This window comes from Mytilus californianus, unplaced genomic scaffold (assembly GCF_021869535.1).
Source record: "Mytilus californianus isolate M0D057914Y unplaced genomic scaffold, xbMytCali1.0.p SCAF_1, whole genome shotgun sequence".
In the NCBI taxonomy this organism is placed as follows: Eukaryota; Metazoa; Mollusca; class Bivalvia; order Mytilida; family Mytilidae; genus Mytilus; species Mytilus californianus.
Window position 1 is genome coordinate 115,414,730 of NW_026262581.1, and position 22,510 is coordinate 115,437,239.

General features: G+C 32.5%; 1 protein-coding gene across 1 annotated transcript; it reads left to right on the forward strand.

The window, feature by feature from the left end:
- The first annotated feature begins 203 nt into the window (after nt 1-203).
- On the forward strand, nt 204-21,463 carry LOC127731129 (uncharacterized). Its single transcript, XM_052240035.1, has 15 exons — nt 204-711; nt 3,290-3,456; nt 4,261-4,307; nt 6,010-6,132; nt 7,672-7,796; nt 8,343-8,394; nt 9,273-9,467; nt 10,258-10,497; nt 10,826-11,011; nt 12,162-12,344; nt 14,379-14,549; nt 16,352-16,502; nt 19,639-19,793; nt 20,100-20,450; nt 20,858-21,463. The coding sequence occupies exons 1-15, from the start codon at nt 683-685 to the stop codon at nt 21,077-21,079; spliced, it is 2,397 nt and encodes a 798-aa protein (XP_052095995.1). The 5' UTR covers nt 204-682; the 3' UTR covers nt 21,080-21,463.
- Nucleotides 21,464-22,510: the final 1,047 nt, after the last annotated feature.

Below are 22,510 nucleotides of genomic sequence, written 5' to 3' on the forward strand. Positions count from 1 at the left end.
TCATTTGTAATAACAGAATCTTGATATTTAATTATTTCTTTTTAATTACGAATATAACTAATTTCGAGGTCTCTTAAAACTTCACTTTGCATGTACACAGTCAGGAATCTTAAGAGTGGGACTTGTAGATATGTGTTTTTAAGTATCGTTTATAATAGAATAGCTTGATCATTACTCATATTAAAGAATACAATATGTTCAAGTCGGGAATAGTAACTAACACTAAATACCGTGCATTGCTTCATGAATGTTTATATCTTACAGCAAATAACGGATGCCATCAAAGTTTATGTACTATCTTTGATTAAACTTTTAAAGGAAGGATTGTTTTATCTCTGAAAGAGCCTGATTCTACCTTTAAACAGAAAACACAAAGCCTCACAAAATATCGACCATAAAATTTTAATGAGCAATTACAGGAACAATAGGAAGTTCTGGAAATTGGAAATTACCACAAATATTGTTGGCAGAGATTTACCATGCTGGCAACGGTTCATGTTTAGGGAAACACATAAGATATCTGGAATTCTAAATTAAATAAAGATATGAAGTATTTACATAGCTGTCCGTTTAAAGAATCTTGTTCATTTCATTTGAGAACCGACAGGTGTTTACAAAGATAAACAATATCTTCCACATCTCGATTGTTTACACATGTTCTTCACGTAAAATATTAAACAAAATGGAATCCAGCGTTGATGTCGTGGACAGGTAAGTTATTTTGTTTGTATGATAATTATGACTAACAAATGGTCGAAGATGATGTAATCCAAGGAAAAAATGCTATGAATTGCTTTACTAATTAAAAAAAAACTTTGTTATAATCTTATTGTATGCAAATTATGTAAAGGTGACTGATGGATTATCTGTTATATCGATATTACCCCCAACCCTTTTAATATTTCTTTACACCCTATAATGTAAAGCACAGTTTCATTGGTGAGTATATGGAAAAATTACGGAGACAAAATATCACCTCACATTCAAAAGTCAACACCAAAAATCATTTTGAGATGTAGAAAAACTTTAGTGGCGATATATTTTAGAATGATCATCAGAGGTTGTCGTCTGTCATATTTGTTTTTGGTTAATTATTTTGTTATAAATTTGGCCGTTAGTTTTCTCAGTTGAATTGTTCCATATTTTTTTCATGTCGGGGTCTTTTATAGCCGACTATACGGTATGGGATTTTCTCATTCTTGAGGGCCGAACGGTTGCCTATAAATGTTTACATCCACTTTATTTGAACTTTGTCCTCTTCTCCTTATTTCTTTATATATGGAAAAATTGCGTAGACGAAATATAACATCAAAAGTCAACACCTAAAATCACGACATATTTGAAGATCTACGCCAATAGACAGTTTGCAGTTTAATTGATAAAAACGATATTTACCTTAATAAACAAAATTCACTATGACAATGATCACTGTTTAAAAATTATTATTGTGCGTTTAAGAACAAACACTTAGAACGAAATGCCATATTCGCGTATTACATATTAAAATGAATATTAAACATGTTTAAATATGTCTTATTCGCACAGTTTGCAGGGTAAACTCTTTTGAAAATTTCTGAGGGTAAAATAATATCTGCTACATATTATAAAGCTAGTTTAGAATTTTTTATCGAAATGTTGACATAATCTACTATTTCTTGCTGAAAGCATGTGTTTTTGCTATATTGCGTCATTATCTTGTTTTCTTAATTTTCTAAATGTAATAAAAGATGTATTATAAGAAAACAGAAAATGTGCCAAAACTTAATTCAAGGGAACAAACATATGCTGTCTAAGGCAAATGTTATTTCAAAGTTACATATTCCCACAACTGTATGATTAGAGATTTCGATTGATAGATGGATAGGTGTTTAACGTCCAGTGGCAACTACGTCATGCCAATGTTATTATGTACACGAAAATTGCTTTGTATCTGACCGATACCACGGGTCGGATGTTTTACCTTGCTAGTTCACATGATTAACATCTGCAGGAAGACATGTTCCTACCCGGATGAATTATTCTGACTCCGAAAAGATAAGTCTTTCCTCTTATTTCTAAATTTGGTGCAACTCAAAACCATAAGTCGAAGAAAAATAGACAACACTACCCCCCAAAACGATGAAAAACTAGACAACACTATGCCCCAAAACGATAAAAAAAAATAGACAACACTATGCCCCAAAACGATGAAAAAACAAACAGCAGTTCAAAAAAATACACGACAAAGAAAACTGATGATTGAGCAATAAAAACGGTCAACTCAGGTACTCCAGATCCATTTCATTTGACACTCGCCGTGTTACTCTTGTAAAATGTAAAACATAACATACTTAAGTAAGTAAGTAATGACTTTATTTAAAGAGAGTGACTCAATTAGCATTCACTAATCTACCTTGAGGCCCTCACTAAGAACAAACAGTACAAAGCTTACAATTTTGAACATATTATGTAGATGCAATATTCACGCTAACTATACATTGTCGTCTGTAGAACAAGAGAAAATTAAATTCATATATATATATACATAAAATACAAAATCATTAGAATATATGAGTGAGTTGTTATAAATCATTTACAGTCAAGAAATCTACACATCGTTGTTTAAAAGTGTCCAGGATTTCACAACATTTTATTTCATTTGGTAGTTTATTCCAAAATATTGAGGAGCTATATGTGAAAGATTACTTCATTGAATTTGTGTTCGGTCGCACAACAGCTAAATTATCATTTGCAGATAACCTTAGATTTCTACTATGTAGGTTAACAATTGGACAACAGAGATCACACGACAAAGAAAACTGATGATTGAGCAATAAAAACGGTCAACTCAGGTACTCCAGATCCATTTCATTTGACACTCGCCGTGTTACTCTTGTAAAATGTAAAACATAACATACTTAATTAAGTAATCAGGTGCTTTATCGTTGAGAATTTTATGAACAAGAATAAGTTTATGATATGAAATTTTAGATTTGAAATTTAACCATAGCTCTTTGAATAAATTTTTACTAGGCATCAAGTAAAAACTTGCCTGACTCGTGTACTAATCTTGATGCAAACTTTCTCAGTCAAGTACAGCTCAAGTACAGCTCACAGCTTAGTAAATATGAAGCTAAATAGTACATTGCTTTGAAATGTATGCACTTTGACTCAATTTGTTTTTACTAATATTAATTAAATTTAATGGCGTCAGCTGTTGGTTTTATTGTCACATATTGCAAGATTTTCGCGATAAATAAATAATAAATAATAAAATTTGGTACGCTATTTTTTCTTTTTTTTAATTCAGGTTGAATGTTTTCGTGTTTGGTGGAACATTTTCTGAAAGACAAGATTTAATCCGAGTAACCTTAAGTGAATACGATAAAGGTCATATAAGTACATCCTCCAACTCAAAGGACAAAAATGATACAACTGTGTTTGTTGATGAGGAGGTTGAAATTTATACATTACCTGGTAAGGATATTATCTATTAGAAAACCATTATCATTTTACTTTATATCAAACTTGGCGGAGAAGGTCATTTCAAAGTAGTATTCCAATTTCCTCTTTTGATTACAAACCTTACCTTATTATATTCAAAGGTCAAAATTCTCTCTTAATATAAAAATAACAAGATGTGGTATGATTGCCAATGAGACAACTTAACAATGAAATAAATATTTTATCTCTTAGTAATGACTACTTGCCTTAATCGCACATGAAATAATCAGATCTATTTTTTAACAGCTTCGCTGCGGTACATACTATTGCAGTTCGCATATATAAGATAAGATTTAGAAGACAACAGCATGAGAATGGAGGCGGGAGTGCTTCAATGAGATAACAACTAATATTGTTAGGAAAGATATCTTTCCACCATAAAATAGAGTTATAATAGTCACTGCACGTGCCCCAACAATGACTGAATACCATTCATTAGCAGGAGCTCTAAATTATTTGGAAATTTTGGACAAAGAAATAAAAAAAAGGCGTGGTTTTCATTTCATTATACGTTTAAACAAATGATTGTCCCAATCGTGTACATAAGAAATGGTGTTTGTATGAAATCGAGAGAAAAAAATGCTGATATTTGACTTTTTAACAAATTATAAAAAATATGAAAATGGGACAACCAAAATCTTAAGTGGAAGAAGGTTTTACAAAGCAAAGACTGAAAAGATAGTCTTCATCAATCAGTTACACATTGAAATATTCATTAGGCTCATGAATATATATTTAATTATATGACATACTTACTTATAGAGATTTTTATTTCAGTTAGCAAAATAGCAAGTTGTGAAATCTGGAATTTTTCTGACAAAAAGGTATGCTTTTTAACTGGCATGTATGATTTATGTGTGAACTTTAATTTCTTTTCGTCTTAAATTTAATGGAAACATTTTTTCATTATGTGTTAATCATTTAGTAAAAAAAATATATACATTACCAAACCGTACATAACTCCTTCAGACATTGGTTACCTAAGCCCATTTTTGTTGTCAATCTTTTAACGTCTTTTTTTTTTTTTTTGCTCCTTGTGCTTAGCATTCAATCGGCTTTTTTCGTTGTTGTTGGTCTCGACAGTATTTGAAAAATAACCAGCAAAACAAAAGCTTTCAATGCCGCAAGCAAAATATTTTTGATCATTGCTCAACTGTTTGTGTTTTCTTGAAGATGCATGATGTAATGAATTTTCTGCTGTATCAAGCAAACTATAGTAAATTTATTAACGAATCAGGATTGTTTTACTTCCTCAATAAGAGCCTCATCGTTATATGCGCATAAAGTAAAGAGACGACACTGAAAACTGAAACTTTTGTTGTAATATATTTTCTTAAAGAATTAAAAGGTAGGTGATGCGGAAATATAGGCACATCCAACTTAGAATCCGGCATATATTGCCTCGCCACGTACGAGTTCGGCACAAGAATGGGTAGATATGTGTGCCGTCATTTCGGAAACACGCACTGTAGAATGCCCATTTGGAATAAAAATCTGACTGGAAAGTTTCAATTACAGCAACTTTACTTTTTTGCATGGTCTTGAATAGCGAACTCATTTTGAAATGCAAACAACTTACGATGATATGAAAGGAAAACTCACAATAAGAATACTGACTGTACCACATTTCTTAATTTCTTTTTGTTTTACCGTCTTTCATGCATTGCAGGACACGCTTACCCTCTCGACGGTCTCGTTCCTTTTGGGGGTCATGTAATTCCCTGAGGTTTTGTTTGTTACCTTGATTTTTCTTCAAAATTGATTTATGATATTTGAATATGGGTAAACACAGTAGTTGTTGAATAAATAGGTTGTAGCTAGGTTATCGTAACTCTAATAGATCGCTTTAACTATCAATGAATCTAAAGCTGAAATTTTTATTAAAAAGCATTTTCCTTGTGACAATTTTCTGAAATATTAACAGTGGCGCTATCCCTCACCCACAAATATTGTTGCTTAAATATTTTATATATACCATATACTTTTCAACCAAAATTTCGATGGGTCAGAAGTGTCGCCATATATGAGAAAATAAAATAAGGTAGAAAATGATGAAGAATTTCTAGAAAAATAGACTTAAATGAAATCACTTTCTATTTCAATCTGATACTTGTACAATTTATGAAGCCGATATACAATTTTTCTTATTATACTTTGAAAAATGATACATTTTGTAATACATACACAGTAGATTTACTCAAACAATTGAAGTTTGAAAAATGCACCCTTACAGGGCCGTTTATTGGGGTTACTGGCTTTACTCTTTTATCAGCAGTGATTACGTAGGTTTGACAGGTTCGAATTCTGGCAAAACGTATTTCTAAAGAGTACTTTCTATTTTCATTTTATTTTTGTATTTTGTAACTAGATGCAATACCAGCTAACATAAATGAATAGAGCCAAACAGCTGTGATGGAAATTAATTAATTGATAAAACACTTTCTTTATAAACATGACGTATTATCACATTTAAAATCTTTGAAAAAGGAATATATTATGTTTTTTTCAATGATAAATGTTTTACAGCTAAGCCAAGGAATATCTCAACTATTTATAAACAAGTGTGCCATTGTTATCATCATCGTTGATAATGCAGACTTTAAAGCAACGGAAAAGATTGCCAGACTATGGAGAAATTTTGCTTTCAAGGTATATTTTGACATGTGATGATCCGAGAACGATAACAAAATGTTTAGGATTGATAATATACACTGTTATCACTATCATATTAGTTATTTTTTTAAGTTGAAATACATGCAAGAATGTTAGCAGCAAGGCAATAACTACATTCGTATTCAAAAGTATATCATATGGACGAAAGGGGCGAAGAGTATACGACAGTGAGACTGTAACTCAACAAAACAATAAAACCTCAAAACAAATATACATATCCACAATGTCAAACAGCTCTATGTACGAAATAATTAGTTGTCTTATGGGGAGCCATAAGACAACTATCTACCAAAGTGTAAATGAAGAGGGTATACGCAGTTATAGGCCACCATGCGGTCTTCGACAATGTGAAAAAAAAACCCATACCGTATTGTCGACTATAAAATGTCACGACATGAAAAATGTGATACAATACTAATGAGAAAACCAATTGTATAATTTATAACAAAACAATTTACGAAAAACAAATATGACAGAAAATGAACCAACGACAACCACTATACCATATTTCAAATTCTTAATCACCCTGAGGCTAGACAAATTGTAAACTAAGCAAACGTTTCAAAGTCAATAGTCCACGACTGAGGGGGCGTGGTCAAATTATCTCAAATTGAAATGAGATGATCCAATGCTAATACAACTGCAAACCAAATATCATTGACCTACCACTAGTGGTTCCTCATAAACTGACCTAATCACAAACTAATACATTGGTGATGACGACGCCGTCGGAAACAGCATGCCTATGTCTCGTTTTTGACTCCGTCAAGGCGAGACAAAAAAAGTATTGCACCAAAAAATGCTTGCAGATGCCGAAAGCTTATACGCTGATATAGAAATTCGTCTAGTCTAATGCAGACGGCTGCACTTTCTAGTGAATTTCACACAGCAACGCAAGTGCCAATAGACACATGCAACGCCTGAGATGACCTTGTTTGATGAATTTTACTACAGATAAAAAAGGAAAAATAAAAAAGGAAACATTTTAGTCGCGTGACTGTGTGAAATGATTTTAGTACCAAAAAATACAGAAGATAAGTATAATGGTTACCTTTAAAACACAAGAAAAAAAACCAAAAGATTATGTTAAATGACGCGTTTTAACCTTTTTTACTTCCTTAGTTAAATAACCATAAAATGTTCAAACGTTGCTTGCATGCATGTATTATCTATAGTCATTGAAGTTCAATCGTAGTTTTTAAATTATTCTTTTGACCGAGTGTGGATTCGTATGGCGGGTGATGCATGTATAGCAGGATACGCTTACCCTGTCGACACACCCGTTCTTGCTCCTTTAGGAGTTCATGTGATTCCCTCAGTTTTTGGTTTGTTACCTTAATTTGTATTCTAAGTCGATTTATGAGATAAATATCGTTGTTTTAAGTTAATATAAGATAAGAAAATGTGGTATAATTACCAAGTTAATATTCTAGGAAATACCTTCATAAATCATAATAAATTTTTGACAGCAAAATAGATGGAAAAATAGTTAGAAAAGTTTTCTTGTTTATCCAGGGTATTCAACATGTTATTATAGCAAATATATCATCAATTGTAACGAGCGATGTCGTACAGCAGACAGTGCAGATCTTTGAAGCTCTTGATGAAAGTCTTAACACATTCAAGCAAAGTCAATCCCAGTAAGTAAAGTTGTAGTTAATTTAATTTTTTATAAACTTCACATTTAAATTTTTCCTTATAGACCAAAACGTTTGTCAAATCAAACGGTGAAAATGTTATCATACTTTAAAAATTTGTTTAGATTAAACAGAAAACGGGACAAACATTAATGAAAAAGTAAAAATACAATGAAAAGCTTCAATTTTGTAAACCATCGATGCAAGTAAATTCTCTTACCCAAAACGTTGACTGGGTGCGGAATTTAAAATGTTTCCCAAGTACAGAGAATAAACAAGACTATATATGATAGAAACATCACTGACACATTCAGAAATAAAACTTTCGTTCAACACAACGCAGAAAACTAAGTCAAAAACAACACGAACCTCCGCTGAAAGAAAAGTTACGTGAAAGCTTTCAAAATGTACTAGTTGCATGTGAGACAAATACCATTAATGCAATATCAAGTATATAAGTGGGAGAGAAAAATTTCTTCACCACTCAAGTGAAAGATCAAGGACGCACGCAATGCATAACATTGATTTGTGTTTTATACTTGATTTTAGAGTTAAAGAAACTCCAAGAAATTACCACAAATTACATACTGCTGAAGAAAAGGTAGGTAAATTAAACATGCTTTACTCTCCAAAATCGAAAAAGGTCGATGTTATACGAAATATAAGGGAATGTATTGTATTATATAAATCAATTCCACGTTATTATGATTGATTCAGTGAATTTTCATTTTCAATATGTCGTTGTCTCTTGACAACGCATTATAAACAGCAGATGAAAATTAACATTGACAGATTAAGGTAAAAATAATGAAAAACGGGAAACGAAAATTATCGTATTGTACCGGAAATGAGCACATTTTGCATTTGATCGCTATATTAGTAGTGCATTCGTGTTTTTTTTTAAAAGTTCTGTCAAATGAATACGAGTTTTCTTTAAGCAATTAACAAATTTCCCAGCAATTCGCGCTTTTTCTTGAATATACATGTAAAAAAATTTGTGTAAAATAAATACTCTCTAAGACGTACATCAAAACATTTGGTTTGATTTTCAACCTTCTAACAATGAGCCAAATTTGTATGTTTATTTTAATAATGAAAAAAGACATACACACAGTATTTTGGTTCCTGTGCAGTCTCTTGGTTCCGAAAAGTGAAATACAATGGAACAATGAAACTTTTAATATATTCATGAAAACAAACTAATTTACATCCTCGTCACTTGGTCTCTGTTGGCTAGTAGTCTCATTGGCAAATCAAACCAATCTTCTTATATTTTTTATATTTGTTGAACCTTCATATAAACATAGAAATCATGTGTATTGCTTACAGGACGCACTTCCCGCTCAAGATATATATAAATTTGTAAGATTACTAAAATAAAAAATGACCAGAGTAAGTATTACATTTTGATACTTGAAATTGACATAAAAACACTAATAGATAATTACTACCAAAGAAACTGATTTCAATCTTTTACAGGGGTTTCTGACAATATTAACAACTCTTTTAAAAGAAGAAAAAGACAAAGTGATTACAGAAATAGACGATCTTACAAGAATAAAAAATACTGTACTCAAACAAAGAAAGGATGTCGTGTTCAGTTCTATACATGAATATCAAAATATTGTGGCACTAGTGAACATTGGAAATACGTTGAACCATTTAACCGCAAAGGTAATTGTTCCAAAAGTTTGGTATTTTCGTAATGTAATTGAAATATACGATGTGCAATAATATAAATAGGAATAATTCTGGTAACACCAACCTAATAGTCCGCGCTGGTGTGGCGGTCATTTTCTGTATATTCAGCGTTCATGTAAAAATCTTTCAAAATACTTATAATAAAAGTTTTTTTCAGGCGTTGATGAACACAATATTTGGCACACATTTTTTTATGTTTAAGGTCGTTGAGGTTTTTAATGCTCTTCAACCTTGTAATTACTTCCTCCTTCCTGCTACTGAATTAAACTTATCATCGGGGTTGTACTTACTTCAGCAACACGACGGGTGTCACATGTGGAGCAGGATATGCTTACCCATTCTGGAGCACATGAGATCACCGCCGGTGTTTGGCGGGGGTTCGTATTGCTCAGTCTTTAGTTTTTTTTTCTTGTGTTTTGTATACTGCTGTTTTTCTTTAGGTCTGTTTTGTTTTTTGCCATGGCGTTGTCAGTTTATTTTCGACTTATGAGTTTGTATGTTCCTTTGGTATCTTTCGCTTCTCTTTTTAATCTATGTTTGATGCGAGCGCCACTGATGGGTCCTGTGTATACAAAAACACCGTCTGGCTTACTTTATTACTGTATAAAAATGTATCTTTGGTAACTTTTTTTCATTTAGGTCAATCAAAATGCTAGATGTTTGGAATGATATACAAGCTTTACAAAACTAGAAAAATTAGACATTTCTTTTCCAATCACATTTTGGTCTGTTTAGAGTTATTAACACTGATATATCATTTTAGGGAATAATACTCAGTCATGGATGTTACCATCACGGAGGTGAATTCATCTGCGTGAATCCGCAGCTGTTTCTTAAACTTGTCTATGCTATTCATGTTGACAGCTGTAACAAGACATTTCATATTGCACCAAACAGATTCTGGCATCAAGACAGACCAGACAGGGAATCTTTGGTCAAAGTTTTAGAAGACATTCCAATTAATGGATTACTTCGACAATGTCTATTACCACTACTATGGCAGGTAGTTTTTTACGATATCTTTCTTAAATTGTATTAGTACTACGTGTAACTTCGGGTATATTATTTATCACAATAACAAACTGTACGAAACGTCAATTATTATCGGCTTAATCTATCAATGTGCTTATAGTAGGCGGTAATGATTTTAAATTTTTTTATATTTTTTTTATTTAATAAGAATTTCTGTTCTTCATAAATACAATGAGAAAACATACCTTTTCAGCGGGTAGTTTTACACTTGTTATAAAATGAAAAGAAACAACACTTTATACATTGTATGCGTCCGAAGCTTTTGTAATAATGCGAAAGGTGTTGAATTCTATTTACAGGACTTGTTGTCTAATAAAGAACAAATTCTACTGGTATCTACTGAGATGGAAAGATTTGGCCTTCTGATGCCCTATAAAAAGATGTCCATGTTTAGTGATGTAATCAGTTTAATGGATTATCCCCAATTGTCATCAGTCGACCAAATGTCTCTCTTATTGATGGGGAAAATGAAAGACTTAAAACCGGTAACTTTTAGTAGATCGTATTATATGTTCTAACAATCAATAGGTATGGGAAAAAGTAATTTTCCGAGGGCACTATCCGCCCAGTAACCAAATCATATTTTGTGAAAATTGTCATTTTATAATGGCGGGTGATGCAATCATAGCAGTAGACGCTTACTCTGTCGACGTACACTGTCTCGCGCTTTTTGAAGTTCATGCGATTCCCTCAGTTTCTGTTTGTTGTTTTGATTTGTCTCTGTCTAATCGATTTACGAGATTTGAACATCGGTAAACTACTGTAACTTATATTTATCAATTACGAGTTGGTGGAGAACTAAGAATTGTGACAAAAGAGATTATTACAATTTTACTGTTGTGAACTCTCCATTTCTGTGCAGCAACGTTCCATCAGCGCCTGCATATGGATTATATCTCTTTCACTTGATACGATATTCAAGGGCTTGCGTTTACTATGATGATTCCTTCATATAGGGTTACTGCTTGCATCAAGTTTCAAATGGTAAAGTAGAAGTCATTCCTTCGATAATTTATCAGACGCAAACATGATTTGGTTAACCATTAAAAGTAATATCCTTTTCACAGATGACCACGGATATGTTCCACTTGTTGTAACCACAATTCCGTCCTCTTTTCCTTGGTTGTGACATTACCCAATGCTACTTATCATCGTTTTTTTCTCCCTGAAACGAGTAACATGACAGTAGCCACTAGTAGAGCAGTAACTGCTCACCCTTCCGAAGCACCTGAGTTCACCCCCGGGTTTTAGTGGGGTTCATGTTGCTCACTCTTTAGTTTTATATGTAGTGCTTTGTTGTTGCTGTTTGTCTTGTCGGCGTTTTTTGTTATCGGAGTGGTTTTTGTTTCTAATTATGATTTTTGATTGGCCCTTGGTATTTCATCTCATTTTAAATGCAAGTGTACTAAACGTATAATTGCAATCCCTTTCAGTCAAAGTTGCCATAAGCCGGTTTTGACTGTTCTGTTTAGGTCTTTTAGTTTTTGCTCTAAAAATAATTATAAATTATGATAATTTATTTAACAATATATAACATTAATCGATCTTTTTGCAAATAATGACCATCATGTGAGCTGTGCACACCTAAAGTCACGTAATAAATAAAACAGTTGATATATAATATTCATTTTACAGTCCTTAAACTGGTATGAAGACCTACAGACATCTGATATACAACTGAACCTGAAAGTATCATTTCCTCAGGGATTACCACCAGGATGTTTAGAAAGATATATTGGTGCTGTATATTTTGTTTATAAATATGTAAATAATTACTATTATGGATGGAGGTCTGGCATATTACTACGTATTAATGATGTAAGTTTTACCGAAAAGTAATTCTGATATGAGATGACATTAGATGACCATGAGCCTTTTCTTGATGAAATGGAATAATCTAATTACAATCATATACGCTGCTGAATGTGATACACCTAAAGACATTAAAACGACTAAAATACTGTCGAATTTTACCTAGTCCTTTTTGATACATGTGTAAATATACATTTTGAAGGACTTTATATTTTTCTATTTTATATTTTCTGAAAGCGATTTGTAAGACGATGGTGTTAAAATGAAACGCCAAAATGTATATATAATTCTTTTTTTTATTTTAAGATTATAATTTATAAAATTACAAAAGTAAGCGTTCGATATTCATCTATTTCATAATCCATTTTTATCAACAATTCGTGAAGCATTAACAATTTTTTGTCGATAAATGTACAATAGTTGTTATTTATTAGGAAATGTACTAAGATTGTGTGCGAGTTGAGGATTGAAGACATATACTCGTTTGTGGATAGGTATGAAAAACTGTCGTTTTGTGTCAGTTTGAAAGTTGACTGTTTAAAAAATAATGAAAAATGTTAATACTTGAATGAGCATGTATGATAATTGGAGTTAATTCCTTTCAGCAATGTAGAACGAGTTTCAGACTGAAGAAATAACCCCTCATTTTTTTAGTTGGTCATTTTACGTTTTTATGAAACCTTTTCTGAATTGTTGACTAATTTAGGTATCAGTTAAGTTTCTAGATCACACAAAATACACCAGGTAAATACTTTAGCAAATTGGATTAAATTACACTCAATGATGTGGGGTGATGTTCTTCTAGTGTTGTGTTCAACTGTTTTGGTTCTTAAACATCCTTGGCTTTCAAATATTCGGCTTTAAGCGTACCTGATGAAGGAAAAGCTCTTCGGACGCATAAAACTTAAACGTGTTGTTTTGATTTTTTCGAACGTAAAATACCGATTTCTGTGCGCATGAAATGTGTTTCTGTTAAAATCTTCTGTGTGTACGATGGAGAAAGTTCATGAAGCCAAAAAACAACAAAAAAAATTAAAAAAAAAATTACGTTTTAGAGCATTAAAATCATACTGCTCTAAACAGTCAAAACATGATGTAGCTACAAGTAACAATGCCTTAGGTATTTGTAACACTTAGAAAATGTATCATTCAATCAAGCAATACTTTACATTACCCACACACTGGACCCTGGACAGAATGGTAACCTCGGAACTGAAAGTTCGGCTGCAGCATTACCTCACGGTTGTATTCGATCGAAACGTATGATTACGATTTCGGGTCAACAGAACGGTCAGTACCAAAAGTTTGGGAATCCAAATGTATAAAACGTCTGAAAACATAAAAAACTAGAAGGCTTTAAAAGAACAGCCAAACTGTATTAGGTCTACTTTTCTAAGGATTTTGCAACATTTTGTAAGCACAATTAAAACACTTTTTACCGGGACGAACAGATTCTGATCATGATGCAATATCAATATGAACCTTTATGTATAAACTATACCGATTCTCTGAGCCAGATTTTGAAAATAGGAAATTTACAGACAAAAACAAATCATCAAAGATACCAGGCTTATAAATTTAAACGTCACACGCGCGTTTCGTCTATAAAATACTCATTAGTGAAGCTCTAATAAAAAAAGTTTAAAGGCCAAATAAAACACGAAATGATGTTAAAGTTACCAACTGTAGGCGTTCTAGAATGAGCAGAATCAATACCGTATAGCAAGCTATGAAATGCCCCGAAATGAAAACGAGAAAACTAACGGCCTGATTTATGTACAAAACAATAAACGAAATACAAATATGATATACAGCAACAAACGACATCCCTGAATTACAGGCTCCTAAATTGGGACAGGTACTTACAGAATGTGGCGGGATGAAACATGTTTCGGGGGGGGGGGGGCAATTCTCTAACCTTAGACAGAGTTGTCAGCCAAAATGGTCCTAGCTTGTAAACCAAATTAAATCTTATCCGTACGTCTACGTTGGGTGGCTTTCCTTTGATCTTTAATTCATATCCTTTTTATTTACTTTCAGGTTTATATCTATATATCAACACAGAATGAGTCTTTAGAGTATTTTGTCCGAACAGATATTGATTTATATCCTAGTTTTGAAGAAGCATGTAAAAAACTTTGGATGACTGTTGGTTTAGCACTGGATTGTTTTTTAAATCACGTTTCAATTTGGCCAGAACTTAATTATCAGGTAACAAATTAGATAAACGTTATAGCAAGTTTGATGGATTTATATACTTACCAACATTAAATGATTAATATTCCTTTCTTCATTCATAAGTTCGTTTTGGGCGGCTAGGCATTTGCGGTATTTAGCAAAATCATTACTTCAAGATGCAGCAAATATTAAATAATTTGAGATATTTATTATGCATATTAATTCTATAACACTAGACATGTTTCATTATTTACCAAGAGGGGTTTCCATAATCAATAAAGGTAAGTTTTGAAATATTCGTCTGATATGTACGTAAATCCTCAGATTATTACTTTCGTTTTCACAAAAAAAAGTCAAAGAAAATGTTACAATCTACCGTTATGTATATATATATAAATAAGAAGATGTGGTATGATTGTCAATGAGACAACTTTCCACAAGAGACCAAATGACACAGAAATTGACAACTATAGGTCACCGTACGGCCTTCAGCAATGAGTAAAACCCATACCGCATAGTCAGCTATAAAAGGCCCCGAAATGACAAATGTAAAATATTTCAAACGAGAAAACTAACGGCCTGATTTAAGTACAAAATAATGAACGAAAAATAAATATGATATACAGCAACAAACGACAACCTCTAAATTACAGGCTTCTGTCTTGGGACAGGCACATACAGAATGTGGTGGGGTAAAATTAGTTTGAAGGAGCCAACCCTCCCCTAACCTGGGACAGTGGTGTAACATTACAACATAAGAACAAACTGTAAAAATCAGTTGAAAAGGGCTTGACTAATCAGATGGACACAAAGCAGAAATACATCTAACAAAAACACAGAGTGAACGTGGCAGGGTACTTATACATCACCACAACAAAAAGACATTGAGTACAGATCTGAGAGTACTCGCAGTTACTGACAGCTAGTTCAAAGCCAATAACAACTAATAAAAAAATCATGCATCTAAGACTAAAATATCAATCAGTACACATCCAACATCCAATGGATTTAGTGTAAATACGTCATTAACAGTCAGAGAAAAAAACATGACCTTGTAAAATGCCAAGATACAGGTATCGACAGATTGTAGAGCCATGCATGTGCATATGTATATAAAAATACTATTTAGTTTGATTTTAATTTACTGATAACAAAATCAATATTAATACCAATAAAAACAATATTCAAAGATCTAATTATAGTGTTGAATTGGTAACCTTTTAGAATAAGTTTATTTAAAGAATCGATAAGTTTACATAGTTGCTTTTCATAAACTTGGTAAAAGGGATAGTTTTACATTTTTGTCCTCGGAAATTAGCAACAGAATTAGCCAAAAAGATCCTCATTCGCTTAAGACATCTTGTTCCAAAATATATTTTTGGAAAGGCTGTAAGTCATATTCAAATATCAGTGTTAAGGTCTTAAAAGAAAATAATTTTGTAGTTTTTGAAAATTGTTCCATAATTGCAGAAAGCTTTAGTACCAAAATCATGAATTTTACTGACATCAGACAGAATAATATCTTGTGAAAATGGAAATAATGCTTTTAGTAGATTAATAATACTTTTTCATTTTAAAAATCAAGTCGCCTTAATACCATCTCAGTACGAGTTCACAAATTAACTACTTAATAGACAGAACATAAACATTACCTCAGCTCATTGTTTAGCCTGGGTTAGAATATGACAAGGATTCGTATGTATAAAAATTTTTAAATTTGGAATATTTTTCGTCAGGTAGATTTGTTACAAAAACGTGTCTAGTAAATATTAGAAAGTTGATTAACAACTTTCGTCATTTTTTCATATTTTTATTTAATTTGAATTAATTTGAAGGTATACCTGTCTGCTGATGGAGAACAATTTCGATCAAGCAGTGTAATTGGTGCATGTTCCTTGCCCTCCATGTTGACAAAAAGATACAATAGGAAAGATAACACGGAAGAAGAATTAGAAACGAAGGTTAAATTATTGTTTCCATTTCAAGGTAATAATGTAATAATCTTCATCTTTTATTAACTTTAGATTAAACGCGAAAAATACTATGTGTGGGAAAATAATAAGATGTCAACTCATGTATTTGTTTGTAAAAAAAATGTCTGCTAGCAAATTAAGATGTCAAAACTGCTCATTTGTACAACTAGTAAATTATATCTAAAATATATATTTGAAGTCTACGCTTATATGTTTATAATATTGGCATTATGTTCGAGTGGCCAAGCTATACAAAGTCGCTTATCTACAGACGACTTTAATTGCATTCCGTGCCAAGGTATTCAACTTTTGTGAATATGACTTCGTACGGAAAGATGGTTCGGTCTGCCAGAGTCGATTCAGAATAGTTTTTGCTTGCCCGATACTTGGTACAAAAGATCATTATAATAAGTGTCGTACCTTTTTTAACTCCAATATGTTTCGAAACGTAGCAGAAAAAAATAAGAAGAAATACAGCAAGTTCTTCCTTAACTTTTTTGTAATGGGAAAGACATTAATGACCCTAATAAATTTACATGCATGGTTAAAATCATTTTCACAGGCTAACGTTTTTTGCCAAATCCAGTCAACTTAAACATTCAAATCACAGATAATCACATGCAGAATAAACCGACATGTCTTTGTAAAAAAAAACCGGAAAATCTCAAACTCAAATGACACATCATAAAATAAGGTAACAGTAGTTTTAAGACAAATTAAGTTATCAAACACAAACTGAGGGAATCGCATGAACTCCAAAAGAAGCGAGACTGGGCCCGGTGCGTCGACAGGATCCGCATCTCATGCTATGCATGCATCACCCGGTCTGATAATTCAAAATATCACAATCGGGAATAGGACAGAATCGGTAAAATTGCAGGTCAGACGACATTTTGCGAAAACATGTAGCTAGCAGGTTGAGATGAACCTATTTGTGATGATTTCAGTCGTTTTTCCTTATAACTTGGTTTCTGTAGTTTTTATAGCATACTCCTGCTAATGAAGTCCGAACAGTGTAAACATGCAAATCAGTTGAGATGTGTAATTGCCACATGGGACAGAGGTTAAGTAACTGCTGATAAATGGGAAGTTGACGATTGGAAAATTGAAATATTATGTTGTCATAGATTCTAGTTTGAGGTCGCCCATCTCTGTCAATATCGAGGAAAAGATCAAGATATGACGTTCACTGGGAAATATGAGATACACTCACTTACTAAAACGTGGATTATTGAGTGACAGGTCATCATCAAAATATCTGAATGTGAAATTAAAGAACTTTGCAAGATGTGTTCTCTTGTTTATTTTTGAGAAGGTTTTATTATTTATTATTTATTTATGCATTTCTCTGTGCTGAGCGTTCTTGCGTTTGTTTGTAATGTATTCCTGTCACGTAGTGTTGTCATTTTAGCGATATTTTTTAACATTGCCATATAAGCGGAAGGTTTGGCTAGCCATAAAACCAGGTTCAACCAGTCATTTTTTCCTAAAATGTCCTGTACCAAGTCAGGAATATGGCAGTTGTTATCAAATAGTCCGTTTCTATGTATGTTGGCCTTGGTTTTTGTTGCAGTTCAGTGTTTCTGTTGTTCCGTTGTTTTCCTTTTATAGTTGATGTGTTTCCCTCGGTTTTAGTTTGTAACCCGGATTTGTTTTCTCTTAATCGATTTAGGACTTTTGAACAGCGGTATACTACTGTTGCCTTTATTTGTATGAATTCTGCTTCATATGAGTGCATAAACAAGTCGGAATTTTTTGGAATCAGTGCAGTTCTTCACAAAGTAAGATTTTGTCACAATCTACAGGACGAAATTGTATCTACGAACCCCATTTTTGTAGAAAAAATGCTCTGTTTAAAGAGACGAAGTATTCAATTTTTCATTTGAACATTGGGAATAATAGTGTACAGCGTAGAAAATCAAAAATGATATTACTGCAAAATTGTAAAGATTGTTACTGAAGATTTTACGGTAGATCTTTAGAATTTTGAAGAATCCAGATCTGATTGACGCCGCATGTTGAATATAATACCCCATCACAATATTTTAGGAAGCTATCTTTAATTGTCAAAATAACAGCGGTAAGAACTTTTGAAAGATGTTTAGTCAAACATTTCGACGAGCCGATTATATATCGTTCTTTATAAAGATTTTTGTGAAGTTTAGATATCACGTATTAAAGACGGGAGATCTTCATAAACGAGACAATGTAAAAAGATTCAAATCTAGATACAAAAAACCTAAACATCGGACATTTAAAAGAAAAGCTTTTGCCAATACGATCTTCCAAAAAATAGGGACTGATAGTAGCAAATCTTTTTTCAAATCATTGATATATAAATTTCGCTTAAAGTTGGTATGTGCGATTTTTTTCTTCTTTTTTGATAAAAAATGTATACTCACATTATTCAAGATTCTACTATGGCCCTGGTATTCATATTTGATCTTTATTTACATATTAAGGGATATTGTATCATCTACTTTATTACTATTTGGTGAATATACCCGAGGAAAAACCTACGCTCCTTTACATGTCCGATTTTAAAAGTGCTCCGTTTTCGTGTGTTTTATTTAAAATGCCGTTTGTACGAAAATTACCGGTTGTATGGTTAGATGATTTCTTGAATTTGACCTACCGAATTTAGACTTATCACCGGATTTGTACTTACATGAGCAACACTACGGATGCCACATGTGGAGCAGGATCTGCTTACCCGTCAGGAGCACCTGAGATCACCACCAGTTTTGGTGGGGTTCGTGTTATTCAGGCTTTAGTTTTCTATGTTGAGTTTGGTGTACTGTTGTTTGTCTGTTGGTCTTTTTCTTTTTTAGCCATGGCGTTGTCCGTTTATTTTCAACTATGAGTTTGAATGTCCCTTTGTTATCTTGTGCCTCTCTTTTGTATAGTCAGTACAAACACGATGTTAGAAAAGCTATTAAAAGCAATTAGATCATTTTTTCCAAATTTCTAGAGGACTTTGAATTGTGCTCTTAAAGTACGATCTCACCACACGATTACATATTTTAGTGAATTTTTTTTTTTTAAAAAGGCAACCTGTATTACCGAACGAAGAACTATTGTTTCTGAAAAAAGGAAAATAACAGACACAGAAGATAAAAGTGATTATAAGGTTGATATGTGTATTTTAGATTTTGAAGTTACAGATGAAAAAGATGTAATTCAACAATGGACACTTTATTTAAAAAGAGAAACAGGGAGGTCATTGGAAATAGATATAAAAGAAACACAGCCGGCTGTAGAATTAGAAATGATAAAACCAAAAACAAGTATAAAGAAAAACAAGGTATTTTCATTTTTCAGATACATATGAGTATTGATAGCTCACTCTTTTGAAAGAGATAGGCTGATGAATAACCTGATAATTTACATATAGTTGTCAACATTAATATATTTGTAATTTTAATTTTAATATCTATAAATGAGCACGAATTACAAATAAGGGTTCATCTCTAAACAGATGATCTTATACTGCTTGTTATAATGCTTACAGTTAATTTCAAATATTTTTTTTTGGAAATTAGATTACTATTTATTTCATTTATAAACTGTATTTATGTTTTACTGGTTTTTTTTCAAAATATAATTTAAGCGTAAAGATATTACTTGGGATATAAAGACCGCTGATAAACATACTAGCTCGAGTACAGAAAGGATACCTTCACAATCGAATATTAAACCAGTCAAATGTAGTACAAACGATGCTTATCTACCATTGAGAATAGATAAACCTACAGTTAAACAAAAGTCTACGAAAACAGAGGATGTAGCAAAAACTTCAACTGAGCCCACATATGATAATAACATAGGACGTTGTAAAGTAGATGTTGAAATGGATATTCAGAAGGTGGTTGGATCATTTGTTGCGACTATCTTAGCTACAGCTGTGGCTGCTTATATAGGAGAAGAAAGTGGTAGACGAGGAAAATGGACAACGTACCAGGTAAAGCTATGTTTGCATTATAGAAAATTGGTGTAGGTGTGCAAAAAAAGGAGTGATATTTGCGATAACATAAGTATTTTTATTTTAATGATATAAAAAGAAACATTTAGCAAGAATCAAAATGAGACATAATAAGATTATCTTTTGTTCCGATGATATATAATGAATATACTTTAGGCTTAAAAAAGTTTAATTATATCGTCATGAAAGAGGTAAGCAGGCGCTTTTCTTGCTTATTTTAATCATAAATTCTTGTATGTGATTAAAAAAAAACGAGGTTGCTGACATCAGTCAATGTATTTCCAACATTTCTTTTTATTAATTTTTGCATTTAATGCATTTTGACACATTTTTTATTCTCAATTTCATTTTCTGTATAATGAATGTTTCTTTTATTATTATCCAAGGCATCAGTTGCATCAGAAATGGCAGAAGCTATCATGTTTGTTAATTCAAATGACGTCATGGCCGCAGCAAACACAATTATAAACACCGTAGAAAAAGCTGAAAAACCAGACTCTTCCAATACACGTCAATGTTGTCTAGATGGATCTTTATGTTACTGTGGGCATAACAAAGATCATAAGGAACAGAGTAGTAAATTCAGTTCAATTTGTACACTATTGTAAATTAGATTACATTATATAAATGATTTGTTTGAACAAACATTTCAGCGACAGAAGCCGATTTTCACATGCCTATCTTATGTAAATAATTGCAATATACGACACACAGAACATTGCTTTTGTTGCCGGAAAGTCATTTTTTGTCATAGTGTGAATCAAAAGTAAAGTCTCATAATGTACTATTTGCCACAAAGACCAAGAGTTAATAATATAAATATTGTCTACTCTACTTCAACTTCGTTTAAGTTTAGACTTTTAGTATATTAAAATGTATTTTTCTGGTATACTAGTATAACATAATTGTTTTTATCAAGTTATGAATAGTTTTATGCAATTTCAATACTGTCTTGATGTATATAAATATTGAATAAAGAAAAATGCACTGGTTGTTTGAACCTGATAAAATGTCCAACCAGTATATCATCATGCCAATTCTGTGAGATAAAAGTTGTTAACCGACAAAAAAGACCCAATGATTGAACATTCAGAACGACGTAAAGAATGAGACCAGGGCCCGTATGCACAAAGCTACTTAAGTTAAGATTTGTTCCAAACGGACGGATTTTTCTACATGTCCAACGATAAATTAGTATTACGATTGGATATCTTAACTTAAATAGCTTTATGCTGGTTACACGTAAGACCTCTTCTGTTCTTTTTTAAATCAAAGTCATTGTTACAGGACGGTATACGAAATTGACGAACGGAACTTTATGTGTGCTCATACTTAGTCTCATTGTGCAGATTTTCATGCGAAACCGTCTTTTAAAGGTCCGTCATGTAGAGAAACATTGCTTAACAATAAAAATATTATTTCTTTTGTGATGACGGCGAATAGATGTTTTCATCTTGCTGGTTTGTAACTATACTTCTAAAAGTTATTTTGAAACAACAGCTTAACATGAGAGTGAAAACAATCGAAATTGAAACTACATACACGTGCGTTGCCTGGATAAGCCTCGCATCACATTTCATAAGGTTTTAAAGTACATACAGAAGCAAATAAGATTACCGCTAGTACGAATGAAGTTGGATGTATTCTAATTTATGTCGCTTTCATGTTTCAAATTGAGAATGGAAATGGGGAATGTATATGTGTCAAAGAGACAACAACCCAACCAAAGAGCATAAAACAGCCCAAGGCCACCAATGGGTCTTCGAGAAAATCCCGCACCCGGAGGCGGGCTTCAGCTGGCCCCTAAACAAAAATGTGTACTAGTTCAGTGAAAATGGACGTCACACTAAACTCTGAAACATATAAATGAACTAAAATAAAAAAAAAAAAAACAAGACTAACAAAGACCAGAGGCTTCTGAATTGGGACAGGCGCAAAAATGCGGCGGGGTTAAACATGTTTTGTGAGATCTCTACCCTCCCCCTATACCTCTAGCCAATGTAGAATAAACAAACACACAGCAGTACGCACAGTAAAAC

Coding starts and splice junctions, on each gene's coding strand:
- LOC127731129 (XM_052240035.1), top strand. CDS start 683: ATGGAATCCAGCGTTGATGTCGTGGACAG. Junction 11,012..12,161: donor AAATGAAAGACTTAAAACCG/GTAACTTTTAGT, acceptor TTCATTTTACAG/TCCTTAAACTGGTATGAAGA. Junction 20,451..20,857: donor GAAAATGGACAACGTACCAG/GTAAAGCTATGT, acceptor TTATTATCCAAG/GCATCAGTTGCATCAGAAAT.